This window comes from Phallusia mammillata, chromosome 2 (genome assembly GCF_965637545.1).
Source record: "Phallusia mammillata chromosome 2, kaPhaMamm4.hap1.1, whole genome shotgun sequence".
NCBI lineage: Eukaryota > Metazoa > Chordata > Ascidiacea > Phlebobranchia > Ascidiidae > Phallusia > Phallusia mammillata.
Window position 1 is genome coordinate 20,539,139 of NC_137253.1, and position 17,698 is coordinate 20,556,836.

The window sequence follows — 17,698 nt, forward strand, 5'->3', positions numbered from 1 at the left end:
AAGTAAGCACATGAATTACTGTGGAGTTTACCGAAATGTCAGTAGCGGAAAGTACGCAGTTTCGCCCGAAAAAGAAAAAAATAATACACTTTCTGACTAATAGCCTACAGCTAACACAATAATAGAAACAGGCGGTGGCTTAACAAATGTCACAACAGTTAAATAAAATTTAACAATCGTTAAAGCCATTTGAAATTGTCACACGATGTTTCCAAATGTTGTTTAGACTCGACGTTCAGTTGTACCAATATAATTCATGTATTTGCACCAACAGGCTGCATGGGTGTAATAAATATTCTAAAACTTGCTTGCCAATATGCATCAAAAAAACGCATGAACTTGAGATATCCCAACAATCTTTTCCTAAACCAGGTAATCAATGTTGAGACGCTGGCCCACAAACGTCTTTTTAAAAGTTGGGTTCGCCAAAAGTGTGCTCACTCTCTCGTCGTTTTATAACGTAATGTTTCAGCGCATTGCAACTTTCCAACGTGGGCAAAGCTATATATTCGGCTTCTGGATTGTTTTGAAGAAATTGCATTCACGAACAAGCGGTCTTTGTAGCTCAAAGGCAAATCTAATTGAACTTAATTTGGCCATATTAAAGCACCAAATATTGGGAAACCTTAATTGATTCGAGCGATTGTAACAATCGGTTTAATGAATATAGACTATAGAGCAGGGGTCTCAAACTCAATTTGCTTTAAGGGCCAAAAACAAACTTTTAAGTAAGTCGAGGTCGAAACATTTGTTACAGTATAACATGACAACAAAAGTATTGCATGATTTAAAAGTAAAATATTCAGTTATGCCATTAACTACACTAAAAAACACAATGAGAAACAGATATACAGTGTAACAAAGTAAAGAACCAACTGTGCTTTATTGCTTTGTGTGAAAACAATGAAATACAATGACGCAACAATGTAAATAATATGACGCAACAATCGCAATTGCTGATTCTAAAGAGAAGCTATTTCGATTTTTCCTATTAAAACGTTGCATCTACCACCAACAGAAAGTGATTGTATCTTTTTTTTGAACTTACTGATCTGACAGGGTTTTCCGCCTGAGTAAAACACATAACTTCTAAAAGTTACTTCGCGGGCCGCACAAAAACTCTTGGAGGGCCGCATGCGGCCCGCGGGCCGCGTGTTTGAGACACCTGCTATAGAGCCTAAAGATTTCATTGGGTTTTCGCCGCAAAATACCCTAGTGTACAACTGTTGCTTGAGATAAAAATAATTAAACAACTTATGAGGACGTTATTTCGGCAAACAAAAAAGATAATTACGAACTTGTGATTTCTATTACATTTTCATTCCGCTATGTCATGCTGCAAAGTTTTAAAAAATCCTATGCTTTACGGTTAAAATTGATTGAAAGGAGTACAGATTTTGTTTGTACACCTATTATGCACTGCAAAGTTACATATTTTAAAATAAATACGTTTTTTTATCTTCTATAGAAGCCCAAAATATTACATTAAAATTAAAAATACGTTTTGTTGTAGTGCATCCGTTCCAGCGAAGAACGGCAGTGTTAGTTAAATTTGTATTGTATGAGTTTTTGTGACAAAGTTTTAATTTCGTGCCGGCAAAAAGATTTTGTTTCTTGATAAAAGGCGACTTGTCGTTTAGCTGTAATAACAAAGTGAAAACTATGGCACCGGCAACAGAAAATAAAACTGAACCTGAAAAGGGGGAAGCAAAACAGGAGCAAAAAACTGTCAAAGAAGAAGAAGAACCAGAGCTGGTAAATGTGCATTTAGTTTTTTAGCGAGCTACAGTGTTAATTGGCATAAAATGTTTATAACTTTGAGTTCTATATGCAAAAAATAGACAAAATATTACTAATATGTTTAAGTTTATCAGCTTCAATAACATAGTTTAATATTCCAGTATAGTTGTTTAGATTTGCTTTACTCCCCAAGTTTAAATAGTGAAAATCTGAATTACTTACAAGTGCAAGCAACATAACAAAAGGCTTTATTTTAGTATTGTACTTCATCACCTCTCTCGCTCTCTGTAAGCAGATTTTCCCTTCCAACATTTGTTGATACAGACAAATCTGGTTAATTGCATAACCATTACACAAAGTTTTCTATGCAACTAAACAGATTATAAATTAATCTGTATTCTGTATAAACAGTATCTGTTGTTAAGAGAGGTGCCTTTTAACACTGTCCCTCTTATAAAGTTAATCTGGTGCTCATCTACGGTGAAAGATCTGTTTTTCTCTCTCCCTGTACCCTGTAACAGATAAAATCAATCACACAAACCAGATCAACATTTACTGCACAGTGTACATTATCACTTTTCTTCAATCAAATGTAACAAAATAGGAAACTTTTTCTCATATTTGTTTAGAGCGAAGAAGACAAGCTATTGTTGGACGAACTAACTCTGTGCATTGAACGACTTAAGGTTTGTTGCCTCAAAATTCTGCAGTACTTATTAACTGAGATGTAAAGAAGAACTCATTAAAATTGATACCATCATTTCTGTAAAAAAGTTATTGAAATTAACACCAGGCTGAAAATTTTTAGGAAAATGATGCATCCCTATATCATCAAGCACTGGAGCTTTTAAGAACTAAAATCCGTTCTTCAACTGCATCAATAACATCAGTTCCAAAACCATTGAAATTTTTACGTCCACATTATGGTACCCTAAAAGAAATTTATGAGAAAATGCCAGTGGGTGAAAATAAGGCAAGTGCATATTACGAGACTTGATCTTCAGCACATAGTTTGTTAACAATTGTTCTCATGTTTTAGTGTTTTTGTGCTGACATTGTTTCTGTTTTGGGAATGACTATTTCTGAAGACAGAGAGTGTTTGAAGTACAGACTACTTGGCTCTCAAGAAGAGATTGGATCTTGGGGTCATGAATACGTCAGGTTCAATATTTTTTCACTTGTTTATCAATGAAATTAAAGAATCCAATGATGCTAACAAAGTAAACATTAAATCAGCACTGCTTTATCTTTATTAATGTATGCAGACATATATCTGGGGAGATTGCAATTGAATGGCAAGACATTGACCCAGAAGAGGATGGTGGAAAAGAAAAGCTGGATAAACTGCTAGCAATTGTTGGGGTAAACAAGTGTGATAGTTAGTGACATAACTTTTGAAAGGTGTAACATTTGTGTCCATATTTGTATATTTTTATAAATAGGATGTTGTTCCATATGATATGAAGCACAATGCTGAGACAGAGGCATGTGATTTGCTAATGGAGATAGAAAAACTTGATCTTTTGATAAACTTTGTAGACAAAGCCACATACCCAAGAGTTTGTTTATACTTAATCAGGTATATATGTGTGACCTCGTTTCAAAACTAGTTCAAAAGTTTTAATTGAAAATGTTTTTAGTTGTGTGCCGTATACAGCAGAACCAGAAAACACAAACCTACTTCAAACAGCTGTTCAGATTTTTAGGAAATTCGATTGTTTACCTGAAGCACTAAGACTTGCAATGCAACTTAATGACATGGAACTAATTGAGGATATTTTTCTGTCCTGCAAAGATCTGTAAGTGTTTAAAGTTTTTTGTGTATCAAAGATCAAAAAAGGAAACATTTAATCTAAAATCTGTGGATTTACACAACTTTGTGTCTTGTAATGTAGGTCTCGTCAAAAGCAACTGGCATATGCTCTAGGCCGGCAGCAAGTGTTTCTTGAACTAAACGATGAAATGCCTGAAGCAGATGAATTAACAGAAATATTATCCAACACCCATTTGACCACAAACTTTCTAGCTCTGGCAAGGTAGGCTACAAACAAAATTGTTTTTTTAAATGTGTATCCAGTATCTTAGTGCAACATGCCTAAACATGATCTAAAACTTGCAGAGAATTGGACATCATGGAGCCAAAAGTCCCTGAAGACATTTACAAAACCCACCTTGAAAACAGCAGTAAGTTTTACATTTTAGAATTGGGATAGGCAATTAATTTGACTAAACAGGTACTTGATATGCTTTTATCAATGACTTTAAATACATCTAATTTGTTGAATTATTACTGATTTTGTTCAGCATTACCAGTGGGGCTCCAGACTAATGCCAAACCAAGTCAGTGCAACCAATTATAATGAGCTTCCTTCAGCTTTGCTTTACTTTCTGGTCTGTACTATCAACTGCCCTTGGTTGAGTTAGCTTTGGCACTGACTTTTCCCATAAAAAAAAACATTTAAAGAAAGGGCCAAAATGATTCAGCAGGCCACAAGTAGTTATGGAGGGCAACATATTGCTGATGGGCTGCTAAATCCCCTTTCGTGCTGCATAGTATAAGGCAAGTTTTGTTTTCCTTTTGCAGGACCTGGCATGAATGCTGGGAGCACAAATGTGGATTCTGCTCGAATGAACCTGGCATCATCATATGTAAATGGATTTGTGAATGCTGCATTTGGACAAGATAAACTTCTCACTGAGGAAGGAAACAAATGGATTTACAAAAACAAAGAACATGGTAAGCAAGTTGCGTAAATATTTGGTGATCAAGAATACATGTAATTTGTTAATGTACTAGGGTTGCTCAATGTAGGCTGGGCCATATACAAGGTTTAATTTTTTGTAGTTCACTGATTTGTTGGTGTCAGGTGTTTGTAACTACGAAATTTAAGAAATGCCCAGTCGCAACTGATTTTACAGCAAAACTAAATGATGAAAGTGTGACATTAGTGTTTGTCTTTTGACAATCTTAAGATGAAAGTTGCATTTTGTGCTTGCTGAATACTAAAATTTTTGTGGGTTTTATCAGTTGCTGAACATCACAAGTGTTGTATAACTTTAGTTGTTACATCATTGTGGAATTTTTTGCCTACCTAGATCCACGATAACACCAACTTACTAACAGTGTTAAGTGATGGAATTTTTACTGTTTAAAAGTTAGAAATAGAAGTTTTTACTTTTCGACCTTTATTCGACTCCTACAATGTAGACATGCAATTGTAACAAAAGCTTACAAACAGCCTGTTTTGCATTAAGGAATGCTTGCTGCAACTGCTTCCCTGGGATTGGTTCTTTTGTGGGATGTTGATGGTGGTCTCAATCAAATTAACAAATACCTTTATTCGTCTGAAGATTACATTAAGTCAGGTTTGTTAAATGTGGTAATTTTTAAATAAAATTTGAATATTAAAACCACCACTGCTACTACAACAAAGCACGGTAAAGCAGTAAAACAAAAGGTTTATTATCCAAAAAATTCAAGTGGACTTACGGTAAAAATGTTGATGGTTTGGAAATAAAGCAATAAAACTACTAACCAAAACAAGATAACTTATGAGATGTATTTGTGGCAATGACCATTCTTTTTATTCAAGGTGCCCTTCTTGCATGTGGAATTGTCAATGCTGGTGTTCGAAATGAGTGTGACCCAGCTTTAGCACTGTTGTCAGACTATGTTTTACACAACAGTAATGTGATGAGAGTTGGTTCAATTCTTGGGTAATTGCTTACTTTGTTCAGACTTTAACGTTGTTGCACTGTAGGTAATGCTATGTAAACCTAACAGCTAGAGAAGACAAAACTAAATTTGAATCGATTTTTGTGGATAAACAGCAGACTTTGTGTGAAGAATATTCAATGATTCCCACAATCAATTTACTAGGATTTATGAAGAATATTCATGTTACAGAATTAAGAAATATATACTATGTATTACACTTTTTTCTTTTCAGCCTCGGACTTGCATATGCTGGTTCAAACCAGGCGGATGTCATTGCGCTGTTAACACCAGTTCTTGGTGATTCTAAATCCAACATGGAGGTAAGACAACCTGGAGGTTATACTTACAGTGGGACTCATAAAGCCGCAATTTTTAAATATGATCAATTTTAATTTGGCATTAAATGAAGGTTTATACTTTATAGCAGGGGTCACCAAACTACGGCCCGCGGGCCGGATCTGGCCCACGAGGTCATTTCATCCGGCCCGCGACCACATCTTTGGTTTGCCAAATTGTATAAATAACTTTGTAACATTAAAAGTTAATCTCCTCCTTCCAAAAGTTTTCCTGTGGCGATATTCAGAATTGATATTACCGAGTTTCATAGGATTATAACGCCCAAGATTCATCCAAAGCCAGTTTGTTACTTCACAGACAAGACTACAAGTGGTAATTGTGCGCAAACAATTGCCTTCTTGTGGCGTAATATACAAGCATTGCTTGTAAGATGAGACTAATTATACAGTTTAACAGTCGCATGACCAGGTTTTGAAAGGGATTGTAGAAAGACCATATCTTGGCGCACCTAAAAAATCGCCTCACGGGCTAAGTTTGGAAAGACGACGCAAGGGCATGTAAACTATGCGGCCCGCGCAAATCATTATTAGCACTCATCCGGCCCGCAGTGAAAAAAGTTTGGTGACCCCTGCTTTATAGAATAGTATTTTTGCAGGTTATTGGTGTTACTGCCTTGGTACTGGGTTTGATTGCTGTTGGAACTTGCAATGGTGATGTCACATCGTCCCTCCTCCAAACTCTGATTGAAAGATCTGAAGCTGAATTAAAAGAAACTCATGCTCGATATATTGCTCTGGCTCTTGCCTTGGTCTACCTTGGTAAGTTAACTTCTATACACAGGGACTAAATAATATGCTCTACCTATTTTTTGTTTAACTGTGAAGACTTTGGTAACACACATACTTTATGAGATAAACAGATGGTTATACAGCTGTGGTATATATTTAATGTTCAATAATAACCTATATATATGCCGCTTGTATAATTACAGGTAAACAAGAAGCTGTGGATACAATTTTGATGGCACTGCAAGTAGTTCCTGAACCACTTAAAGGTTTTGCATCAGTGTTAGTTGAAGTTTGTGCTTATGCAGGTTAGTAACTTGTGTTTTTTTGGCAGAATTAGTTCTTGTAGACATTTTCACATTCACAATTGTACGGACCATTTTTTTCCAATTTAGGTACTGGCAACGTATTGAAAGTCCAGCAGATGCTTCACATTTGCACCGAAACTACTGAGAAGGAAGAAAGTGGAGGCAGCGACAAAACCTCTGACAAAAAGAAAGAGTCATCAAGTGAAGGTGGATCGAAAAGCAAAAAAGATGAGAAATCATCGAAGGTTAGTGAATTTCACTGAAATGTTTTTTAGATTTTCTGTATTGTTTACAAATAGTGTTGATGAGAACATGGAAAATAAAAACATTTTTTGACAGAGTGATGACAAAAAATCGAAATCTTCTGACTGGGGAATGAGCAAACATGCTGCTGCGGTGCTTGGTATTGGTTTAATATCTATGGGAGAAGAAATTGGTGCGGAAATGGCGTTTAGAACATTTGGCAATTTAGTAAGTAGACCAGTTTATATCTGACATAAGTGTTTTAAAAAGTTTTTTATTGTGGCTTGAGGTCCGTTGTCAAATACTATTTCATTTTAAGAACTTATTTTATTTTTGCAGTATCGCTATGGAGACATCGCAGTTCGTCGTACAGTTCCCCTTGCACTGGCCCTTACATCAGTTTCCAATCCACAACTTCATATTCTTGACACACTGTCCAAATTTAGCCACGATTCTGATGCTGAAGTTGTTCACAATTCAATTTTTGGCATGGGCCTAGTGGGCAGTGGTATGTGAATAAATTTGTTTGTAGGGATGTTATCCAGATGTTTGAATGTTTCACTAAAATTATAATATATGACATAAATTTGCTTTTTCTGTCATACAAAACTGTATTTCCAAATTGCAACATTTTTTCAGGTACCAACAATGCCAGATTGGCACAAATGCTCCGAAACCTCGCTGTTTACTATGCCAAGGACCCAAATAACTTGTTCCTGGTTCGACTCACACAGGGTTTAGTTCATTTAGGAAAGGTATCCACCTTAACAGAATTTTTGTGTGACAAAATAAACCTGATCTTGTGGTTGCATGTTATTGACCATTTGTGGTGAAACATTGCCACCAGTCTGAACTCTTGCATTAAATTAAATTTTCAGGGCACACTGACTTTACAACCATATCACAGTGATCGGCAATTGTTGAGTCCAGTGGCTTTAGCTTCTCTTCTCTCCGTCATTGTGGCGCTGCTTGATGTAAAAAACAGTAAGTTCAATTATGACAGCTAAGATATTGTATTTTGGGTGAGCCATTATCCCAGCATCTAAACTTTTGTGCTCTGCTCATCAATAAAATGATAGTCCGTGCTTTTCTGAGAACTTTGACTATTTTTGCCAGTTGTTCTACAAAAAGCTTTTTTTTACAAATTTGATTGTTTCCAAGCTATATTCATTGGTACATAATAATCAAATGTACTCACTTAAAATGTAACCAAATTAACAAACAACCTTCAAAACATAGATCATGCATTTGGAAGTTAATGAAGAATGCAATTTTTACAGCTATTTTGGGAAAAACTCATTATCTTCTTTACACAATGGTTCCTGCAATTCAGCCAAGAATGCTTGTTACATTTGATGAGGATTTAAATCCTCTTCCAGTAAGTGTGAGAGTAGGGCAAGCTGTGGATGTGGTCGGACAAGCTGGAAAACCAAAAACTATCACAGGTATTTAAATGCTGTCTATTCCAGCTCTTCAGGCTAGCTTTTAACTTTACTATTTTCCTTTGTAGGGTTTCAAACACATACAACTCCAGTTCTGCTGGCATATGGTGAACGAGCAGAGCTTGCTACTGAAGAGTACCTTTCCATGACCCCTGTTATAGAAGGGTTTGTCATACTACGAAAAAACCCAAACTATGAGTAAATTTATTGTCAAGAAAAGTTCACATTGCTGAAAATCATTATCTCCTATTTTTTCTGTTTTTGTCACAAAACTGTTCTAGTTGGCTGCAAATAAAACAGCAGTGTAACTGATATCGGTTTCTTGTATTTTGATGGTCTTTTGTGTAGTCTTTGTCGACAGTAAAACTTACAGAGTTGAGTGGGTAATAAAGAGGATGTTTCTGGCAGCAAGCTAGCTAACTAAGATATCAATTATTCGAAGGAGATACACAAGTGAAATTAACAAAATGAATTAATATAAATATGTGCGTATAAAATTACTTCATTGACCAAAACTACAACAGGATAATAATAAACAGAAAACGTTAACACAGCATTTTCATTTATCTACACTCACGAACAGAAGCGCATATGTAGGATATTACTTTATTTACCCTTTGATTTGAACTATACTTGTATATGACAAATACAAAACTTTTTTGTCAACTTAAAGTGCATATAGTTTTGGACAAAGTATGGATCAGTGACAAGTATACATTGATTCTGTGAGACCACTACAAAGCATGAAACGATGGGTTATATTGTTTGACATTTTCTTCTGTGTTCAGTACAAGCACAGGACTCTATAGATCAACCATCTGGTAAGAAATCCTCCGTAAACGTGAACCCAGATTTAGGGAAGTTCCAAAATAACTTCAACATAACTCACAGGAAAATATCCAGTCTGCAAGTAAATGAAAATTGGGTAAAAATATCCAAAAATAAAATAAAAATTGTGATAAACAGGAGTTGAGTTTTGGAGGTACACCACATTTCTTTTTACATATACTGGTGTATATTAATTAGTACACATGTTAATTACAAATACTTGTTAAGTGGCACAGCTTATCATTTATTGGCTTGACAAATATTTAGTGTTTGTTAAAATAGATGTGTTTTTTTGGTGTGCCAGATTTAAGATCATGTTGTTTTTTACAAATTTGTTTTCCTTACCTCCCCATTTGTATTCATTCCCTCATACCAGTTTTCATCAATTCGTGACACCAAGGTGATAACTTCGTCTTCTTTAAATCCCAACTCTCCTTCATTTTCTGGTTCAAAGTCATACAGTGCACGACAACAGGGCTGAGATGCTTTGGCTTTTGCTGCAACAATATTTTCCCAGTATTCAGACACCAATGTGGGCTATTTATACAGATAAAGACAGCTGTCAGTCATTTATCACGTTTTTCAGTTCCTGTTTTTCTGGTAAACCAAATGCTAAGAACCAAAAGGACAATTGGAAGCAATGCCCTTCCTGGTCACTGCTTGTTTCAGCTGTAAAAATATACCCTATATCAGGGGTGTCAAACTCGTGGGGTTCGTGGGCAACATTGCAGTTTGGGAATTATGCCGAGGGCCGCATGTGATTTTTAATCTAGTTGTATACACTTAAACAACCTTTTCGCTACGACGACCGCATTGCAGATCCTTATTTCACCAATGGCCGCCAATTATCTGCTGGTTTTTGTTTAAAAATTACAAGAAAAAGGTTTATATCATACATATACCATCTATTGACGCCCCAAAAGCCCAGATTAATTTTCAACTTAATGTACAGATTAAGCTCCACAATGTGAAGACCAGCAGTTTTAACTCTATTATTACGTCATAATCTATATTGTGACGCTTTTCGTACCTGTTTTTTTTTGGCATTGTTTGCACACAATACGCCTACAAAAAGTCTGTTGCATATGGCTACTAGGCTGGTAATACTCTTTTCAGTAACACAAAATCCGTTTAGGGCAGTTTGAAAATCAAAAGTTTTAGCAAAGGAGTTTCAATTACATCACGCCAGCCAGTACATTTATTTTAATGTGGCCGTATGGCCGCGGGTTGTTCACCCCTGACTGAAACTTTAAGTAACGTTTTAATTACTATCGTTTCTATTCATAACACATGAATTTGTATGTATAAATTAAAATTCGGTAAACGTCAGTTTAAATAATAGCTTTTAACTTGAAAAGTAAGAAAAATTTAGTGTAATTAGATAAAAATCTGACAAAATACTACAATTGTTGTTGACTGTTCGTGGGCCGCATTGGAGGGCTTCGCGGGCCGCATGCGTTTGACAGGTCTGCCCTATATCATCCAAACAATGTGCCTTTGTACCACCGGTAAAATAAAAAGGTATGAATATAATAGAAAACAAACGTTTTGTTGGTGATGTGACATTGTGCTGGGGGCTTGGTGTTGGTAATGGAGCTGAGGTTGGAGGGCGGTCAGCTGCGGCAAGACTTGGTGTACGAAGTTGCTTCTTGGTTCGCTCCTACATTTGACAACAGTTTAAAATACTTAATTTTTTACACTATGGTTGACATAAACTTACAACCCAGCATGGGCAGCACTTTTTAAATATATTTCTGAAGTGTTGTGTTTCCATTCTTACTAAGTATAATTTCACTAGTTGCTGCAATGTTGCAAAAAACTTGTGCATTGTTTTGTGTACATTATGTAAAATGCAAAGGTGTTGTAAGATAAAGGTGTATAACACACATCTGACAGGTTATGAGTCATAGTATGTGGGCTACATAACACATAGTTTTAAGAAGTGGTGTGAATCTATGACCCTGAACCAACAACAAACAGTTGCAAATTGTACATACCCGCTCTGGTTTGGCATGAATTTCATTAATTTGCTTCTGTAAATCCTCATGTATACTTTCTAGGATATCAGCAGATTGCCGGTGATAGTCCAGTTGAGATTCAACTAAGGCAGCCAGTTGACTGACCTGTTCGATCTATTTAAACATCAAACACTTTTAAAAAGGGGACACAAAATTACAACTGGCCACAAATAAAGTAGCAACAATGTGCTGCAATTTACACACATAGTTTGCAGAGCACATAAAATATTTTTACACAAATCTGTGCCTTGTCTAAGTAATGCAGTTATGTTTAATGTTATTTCATAGAGTACTATCTAATGAATTTTAATATAACATTAACTTTTTAAAAGTTATTCCACAAACCTTCCGTATTGTTTACTCATAGAATTGTTCAAAAAACTAACCTAAACTAACAAACAGACCACAGTCCATAACAATATAGGTGACTATATTAGTGCATACAAGCATTAGTATAAAAATATGCTACAAAACTTTAGTTAGGACATTCAAACCATGCACAAACGAAAAATCTAGATACCATTAGGCATGCAACCAAATGTATAATTTATGAGTTAATGTCTTCGATCAAGAGTCCTATAATTAATCAGACTGGTGCATGTTTCATTATAAAACAGACATGTGTGTTCCAGTAAGCAGTAATCACTACTTGACATGGCGGGGTGCTAGCATGTGGCAAACAACCAGATAACTACCATGCATATGGGAATTGCCACAACCCGGGTGCTGTAACTGCTAATTGCATTGGGATGTCCAAGGCAGAAACAACCTTATATTATTGATTTTGTGTTGTGTGTCAAGGTAAAATTTTTGCATTGACTCACATCTCCACTCAATAGATTGAACATGCTGCTATCGGCCAGTTCAAGGGACTCTTCCAACTTTTGCTCTGCAAGTGTCACCTCCTCGGGTGGAACTTTTGTTCCTGTTATTGCCAAGCATTGGTTAGCATTTGGAATTGTGCACTTAATTCCATGAATTGTATAACAGGTATTTCACATGGACAGCATATATTTCAAAAAGTATTTTTAGGAGTGTGGTGAAGGGTCTAACAACAAACTACAGTATTCCCTTTAGCAAAAGAAATGATATTGACACTGTAACATTGTCAAAGTATGTATCAAGCCAAAATACAGTACCTGCACAAAAACATTTTTTTATTCAATGGAACACAAATATGTTTTTTGAACTACATTGTTCATAAAATGTTTAATAGTGTATGTATATTATTGCACTTCATATCTAAATAAAACTTCAAATTTCATAGGACTTATTTTACTACCACAAGGCACAAATTATTCATTTATACAACAACATTTAGGCCCGATAAACTAGTGAGGTTCAGAAACCTGTGAAAGGCAGCCAAACTTCCTCCAACAACACAACCAATCACCACTTAATCAAACAGTTTCGAACCACAATGTTTAGAGCCAAAGATAACAGCTAATGGCAACAAATTGTCAATGTTTTTAAATGCCTTGACTAAACGTGGATCATAAAAAATCCCACATTGGCTAAAAACAAAAGCACTTCGCCAACAATTGCATATTTTGACTAGTTACATTATATAAATGTTACATTGTAAGTAAATCATGATTGTCTGTATGAACTGTTTGCAAAATAAACAAGTATTGTTTGGGTCATTTAAAAAACCTTGGGGACATGGGCACAAATGGTGTTTATCTTATCACCTAAATCAATAGAGGGAAAAATATTTAATATGCTGAACCAGTTTTATCTAATCAATAACATTTAACAACAGGTCGGTATAACACAACCATCATCTTTGAATGTTCATTTGCAATAAGGAAGTTACTCATAGGCAGGAACAGATACAAAGTTTACATAGCAACAAGCTTTGCTAGTCTACTAAAAGAAAAATGCTGCAGAATGATCTAATGAATGAAAAAGCTGATTACTAAGTTTTTAACTCATTGTCCCACCATGCAAATCAATTCAGCAAACAATATAGACCACTGAGTAAAGTTTGGTAAGATTCAAATAAGCACCAAATAGAATAGACAGTATCACTCTGTTGATTAATAAGGTAAAAAGAAAAACAAAACAAAGATCATTTTCTAAGGAAAAGGCAATCTTGGTGAGTATGAACTACCACAATTTTGAAAATGAAACCGCATTCACTCACATCCGAACCAACTACGTTGGACATTGACAGATCCGCAAGTTCAAGTGCCTCTTGTAACTTGTCCTCAGCTAACTGCAGTTCCTCGGGTGATATTTTATTGCCTAACACCAATAACTTATTAGGTGCCAAAAAGAATATCATTGAGACTTGGCATTGCTCTCAGTAACAACATGCACCCAAATGTAACTGAGCGATCCAAAGCCTGTAAAGCTTTTACAGTCACACAATCACAAAAATCAAACGGGAAAAACTTGAAGCACTGTAGTCAGTAGCAGCAGAATCATCAGGGCATAAAATGCACAAAAACCATTTAAAATACAAAGTTTTATTTAATCAGTTACCTCAGTTTTATTACACAAGAAGTTGAACTACCAAATTTTTTAAACCCTAATTTATTTGAATTTGTTCCATTCCAGCCTAGAGATCAGGACACAAATTACTCCGGGGAAATTAAATGCTGCTTGGATTCAGAATTGGGTCGGGCCAAACAGGGAAACAGCTAATTCTAAAGCTCCTTAACTGGTAAATCGTTTGAAGAGGTGACAACATTGTTACAAGAGTTGTTACTGAAACCACACAATGGTTTCACTGGTGGATGAATAAATTAAAATATAAGTACAAAAGAGCAAAAACAAACAGTTTTTATACAACAAACACCAGGAAAATATGGTATGCAGCTGTAACTGTTTCTGACGACTTTGTGGAAGTAAACTTTGTACATATATACTGCTAATGAATGTCATTTCAAGTGACAAACCTCTTTTGCGTTTGTAATCATAATCTAATCGTCTTCCAGATAGCTTTTTCCGATGGTGCTGTAATAAATATAAAAAATATGTGACCAAACATGCAAACTTTAGTCAACACAAATACTTTGGTATATATTCCAGCCATACCATAACTTCTTTAATATCCTTGTCACACAGCTGTTGTAATGGATCCAAAAACTGCTGTTTAACCCCGAAATCAAGTGAATCCTTGATTTCTCCCAGCTGAGTCATTCCATCCCCAACTCTTTCCAACGCAACACCTGGAAAATGTAAACTAATAGATACAGCAGTTCAATTACTTTGTCAAACTCAATTTTTACAACTATTATATATTTTCTATTCATAAATCAGACCAGGGCTATTTCACTGGTCTAGAGTAGTTAAAGCATTTGAATTTAGTTTGATTGTTAGACCAGTATCTATTGTGAAAGAACACAAGCAGTACATTGCATTTGTACTTGGATGGTCACTTGAAAACGCATTCTAAAGATTAGTCCAACATACCAAAATTTGATTCAGTGCCTAATTCTTTTCCATATTTGGCCATTGCCAGTCCAAGAGAGTCCTCGGCCTGTGGATATTTGGCATCTTTTTGTTTTCCCTACAGACAGAGATGTAGTGTTTTTAAAATTTCATGAAATTTTAAGAGAAACTTCAGCAAGAAACTCCAAGTATTGATGACAACAGTAAAATGACAATGCCAACAGTACATGTTAAACTCTATAAGGCTTAACATTGGTTTTGCAACCATACAATTTTTTTAACATTAAGATATTAGATACCATTTGAATTTTTTCAGTTGAGAATACATGGCATTATGTATTTTGTGACAATGATGTTTTTACACATGACCACAAAAGTAGGGTGTGTCCGGTGGCTACCTGCATTTTTTGGTATGTGCTGATCATGTTTAATTTTGTTCTTGCAGCAGGATTAGGTTGAAGATATTCCTTTGTTAAATTGATTACTTCACTGATAGCTTTGCTTGTGACATCAACTTTCTGCACAAAAAGGAATACATTTTATTAAGTTTAACCTTTTTAGGAAAAGACAAGCCCACAAGGAGAAAAAGCAGAAAAGTGTTTCCTGTGAAAGGAAGTAATTCTGTAGTCACACACAGTGGCGTATCCAAGGGGGGGGTTTTGGGGGTCCGGACCCCCCCCCCTTTTCAAAAAGTTGTGCGTAAATTAAATAGGCCAAAATCGTTCGGTTTACCACTGCGTGATAACAGGGAGTCGTTATCTCAAAGACGCGAGCCTTCAATCTCTTGTATTCGCTTGTTATCTAATCGCCAATTGTGATGTAACAAGGGTTTAATAAGGAGGTTTATGCGCTAACAATCGGAAGGTTACGTTCCGGCTAGGACGCTGGTAGCAGTTTCTTGCTAAGTGGTAACTGCACTAAGTGCAACATATCAAACTGTTTTTGCATTTGAACAATGTAAAACTGTTAAAAACGTGTAATGTTGTGTTGCTTTGATCCGCCAAACACGTAATAGTTTGTCAAAAACATTAGATCGATGTAAATCGAGTTATGTTATTAGGGTAATTTGTTACTTGCCAGGCACAATTTATGCCTTCTGCAGTTACCACCTTTAGTGCATTCGTGACTTTGCGCAACTTAACAGTAGGATTACCGTTTCAGCAAGAGATTTAGTTTTTTAGAAATTGGACCCTGTTTTTTTAAGCAACGATTTTGATAACTTGACAGTCACGCTTATTTTGCAGCTGCAGTTTGGCTGAGTAAGCTAGATAGCAGCGGCGAAATCAGAAAACTACAAAGCTTTCGCTAAAATTACCTGTTCTTCCTGTCAATTAGATGGGTAGAGAAACCGCCAATTTTGGAAAAAGTGCTTTGCCGCATAATGCGTCGTTTTGAACGACGTGTGACGTCATTAGGGATTTCCCCCCAAAAAATTGTTGGACCCCCCCCTTTAAAAATTTCTGGATACGCCCCTGGTCACACATTTCTTGGCACAATGACTAGAAACTACTATCCTACCTAAAAGTGTAGTTAACTCACACCACTATTCTACACATGATGTTGAATGACTATTCACTTTGACCCTGTTTATAAAGTCCTACAGTTATGTTTCATCACACATCCAAGATTTTAAACTGTGAAACATGTATTTCTGCAAGGCCTAAAAATGAGTACTTCTGCATTAAAACAATCCAAACTGTGTGGCATGGATGTCAAATTAAACTAGTAAAATAACAACATAGATATTTGACATATTATAGGACATGCCTATAAAAAAGGTTTATTAATAAAAACAATCTAGAAGATTGTCAAAAAGGAGTTTTGATAAAATATATAATTTACCCTTTCCATTTCCACAAACTCTTCCTCCATAGTAGTTTTGTCATTTTCACTTCCAATCTTTTCAGACACAAACTGGAAAAAAACATGACAAATTTTATATGCAGAGTTAAACAAAATAAAACCAATCATAGTGCACAACAACATACCTGACTAGCTTTGTGAATCTGCTTCTTAAATCCACCAAGAGACATGTTTCTCTTGTTTAAAAACTATGTAATAGTTATGTAAATAGTTAAATTACTGTTCCAGCTTCCCTATTATTATTTTTTGAAAAAGAAAATTCAAGACGAAATGTGATAATCAATGTAATATTCTGTGTGCTATGTGTATGATGTGTGTTTTATACATTAAGAAAATGGCAAAAGACATAAATTCCAGCTATACAAAATACTGTATTCTGTATACAATCAATCTTTTTCCCTTCACGAAAAACATGTACATTCAACCAACAGGCTGAAGTCACAAATTCAGACTGTTTACATGTAAAACGTTTTGTGTTTTGAAATGTGTGCTGTTTTACTGTACACATCAAACTAATCTATTTGGTATAAGCACCCAATAGGTTTATTAAAACAACCAAATGAAATCCAATATTCACCAAGTTTAGTTCAGTGTAATACTGCACACAGTGTTTGGAAAGTAAAACTTGTCACTGACAAACCCACGCTCACGCACATCTCACTCACTTTAAACTTTAAAAAAGCAGTACTCTGCTCTCTGCCTATTGATGACTCGCACTATTTTGGACGCATCAGTGAAAACACCAATAGTCCGACACTATTTCAGTTACCAGCTTAGGTTTTACAATCTTACAAAGGTTCAATCAAAACCACGAAGCCCGCTCTTCAAATCACCTCGAATGTATCATCGGTGTTAGCAGTCAGCAGACCTTTGCATTACAAACGTGATTCATTAAAAAAGCAACGCACACTACGCAAACCAGCAAATCACGTGATACTGACTTGAGGTCTGCTGATCGTCATGCCTTCGTCATCATCTCGTGTCGTTCAGGTGACACACCAAAACCAATCTATTGATGTAGTGGCTGTGGGTACACTTTACATTTTTATTTTTGCAA

At 35.6% G+C, this 17,698-nt stretch overlaps 2 protein-coding genes across 3 annotated transcripts; one reads left to right on the plus strand and one right to left on the minus strand.

The window, feature by feature from the left end:
• The first annotated feature begins 1,516 nt into the window (after positions 1–1,516).
• On the plus strand, positions 1,517–8,845 carry LOC145215527 (26S proteasome non-ATPase regulatory subunit 2-like). Its single transcript, XM_080084226.1, has 22 exons — positions 1,517–1,755; positions 2,370–2,426; positions 2,549–2,713; positions 2,780–2,901; positions 3,006–3,102; positions 3,183–3,319; positions 3,381–3,539; positions 3,636–3,776; positions 3,860–3,924; positions 4,325–4,477; positions 4,996–5,106; positions 5,334–5,457; positions 5,691–5,778; positions 6,411–6,573; positions 6,747–6,848; positions 6,936–7,093; positions 7,188–7,319; positions 7,431–7,599; positions 7,731–7,846; positions 7,970–8,075; positions 8,372–8,536; positions 8,602–8,845. The coding sequence occupies exons 1-22, from the start codon at positions 1,663–1,665 to the stop codon at positions 8,733–8,735; spliced, it is 2,757 nt and encodes a 918-aa protein (XP_079940352.1). The 5' UTR covers positions 1,517–1,662; the 3' UTR covers positions 8,736–8,845.
• LOC145215529 (endophilin-A1-like) lies at positions 8,843–16,896 on the minus strand. 2 transcript variants are annotated; one of them, XM_080084229.1, is made up of 11 exons: positions 16,767–16,896; positions 16,621–16,692; positions 15,177–15,296; positions 14,800–14,896; positions 14,422–14,555; positions 14,283–14,340; positions 13,526–13,626; positions 11,359–11,493; positions 10,907–11,021; positions 9,707–9,858; positions 8,843–9,437 (listed from the first exon to the last, which is right to left on the minus strand). In XM_080084229.1, the coding sequence occupies exons 1-11, from the start codon at positions 16,809–16,811 to the stop codon at positions 9,387–9,389; spliced, it is 1,080 nt and encodes a 359-aa protein (XP_079940355.1). In that variant the 5' UTR covers positions 16,812–16,896; the 3' UTR covers positions 8,843–9,386. The 2 variants fall into 2 exon arrangements, with proteins under 2 accessions (XP_079940355.1, XP_079940354.1); XM_080084228.1 differs by lacking the exon at positions 13,526–13,626 and adding an exon at positions 12,204–12,304 and having other exon boundaries at positions 16,767–16,895.
• Positions 16,897–17,698: the final 802 nt, after the last annotated feature.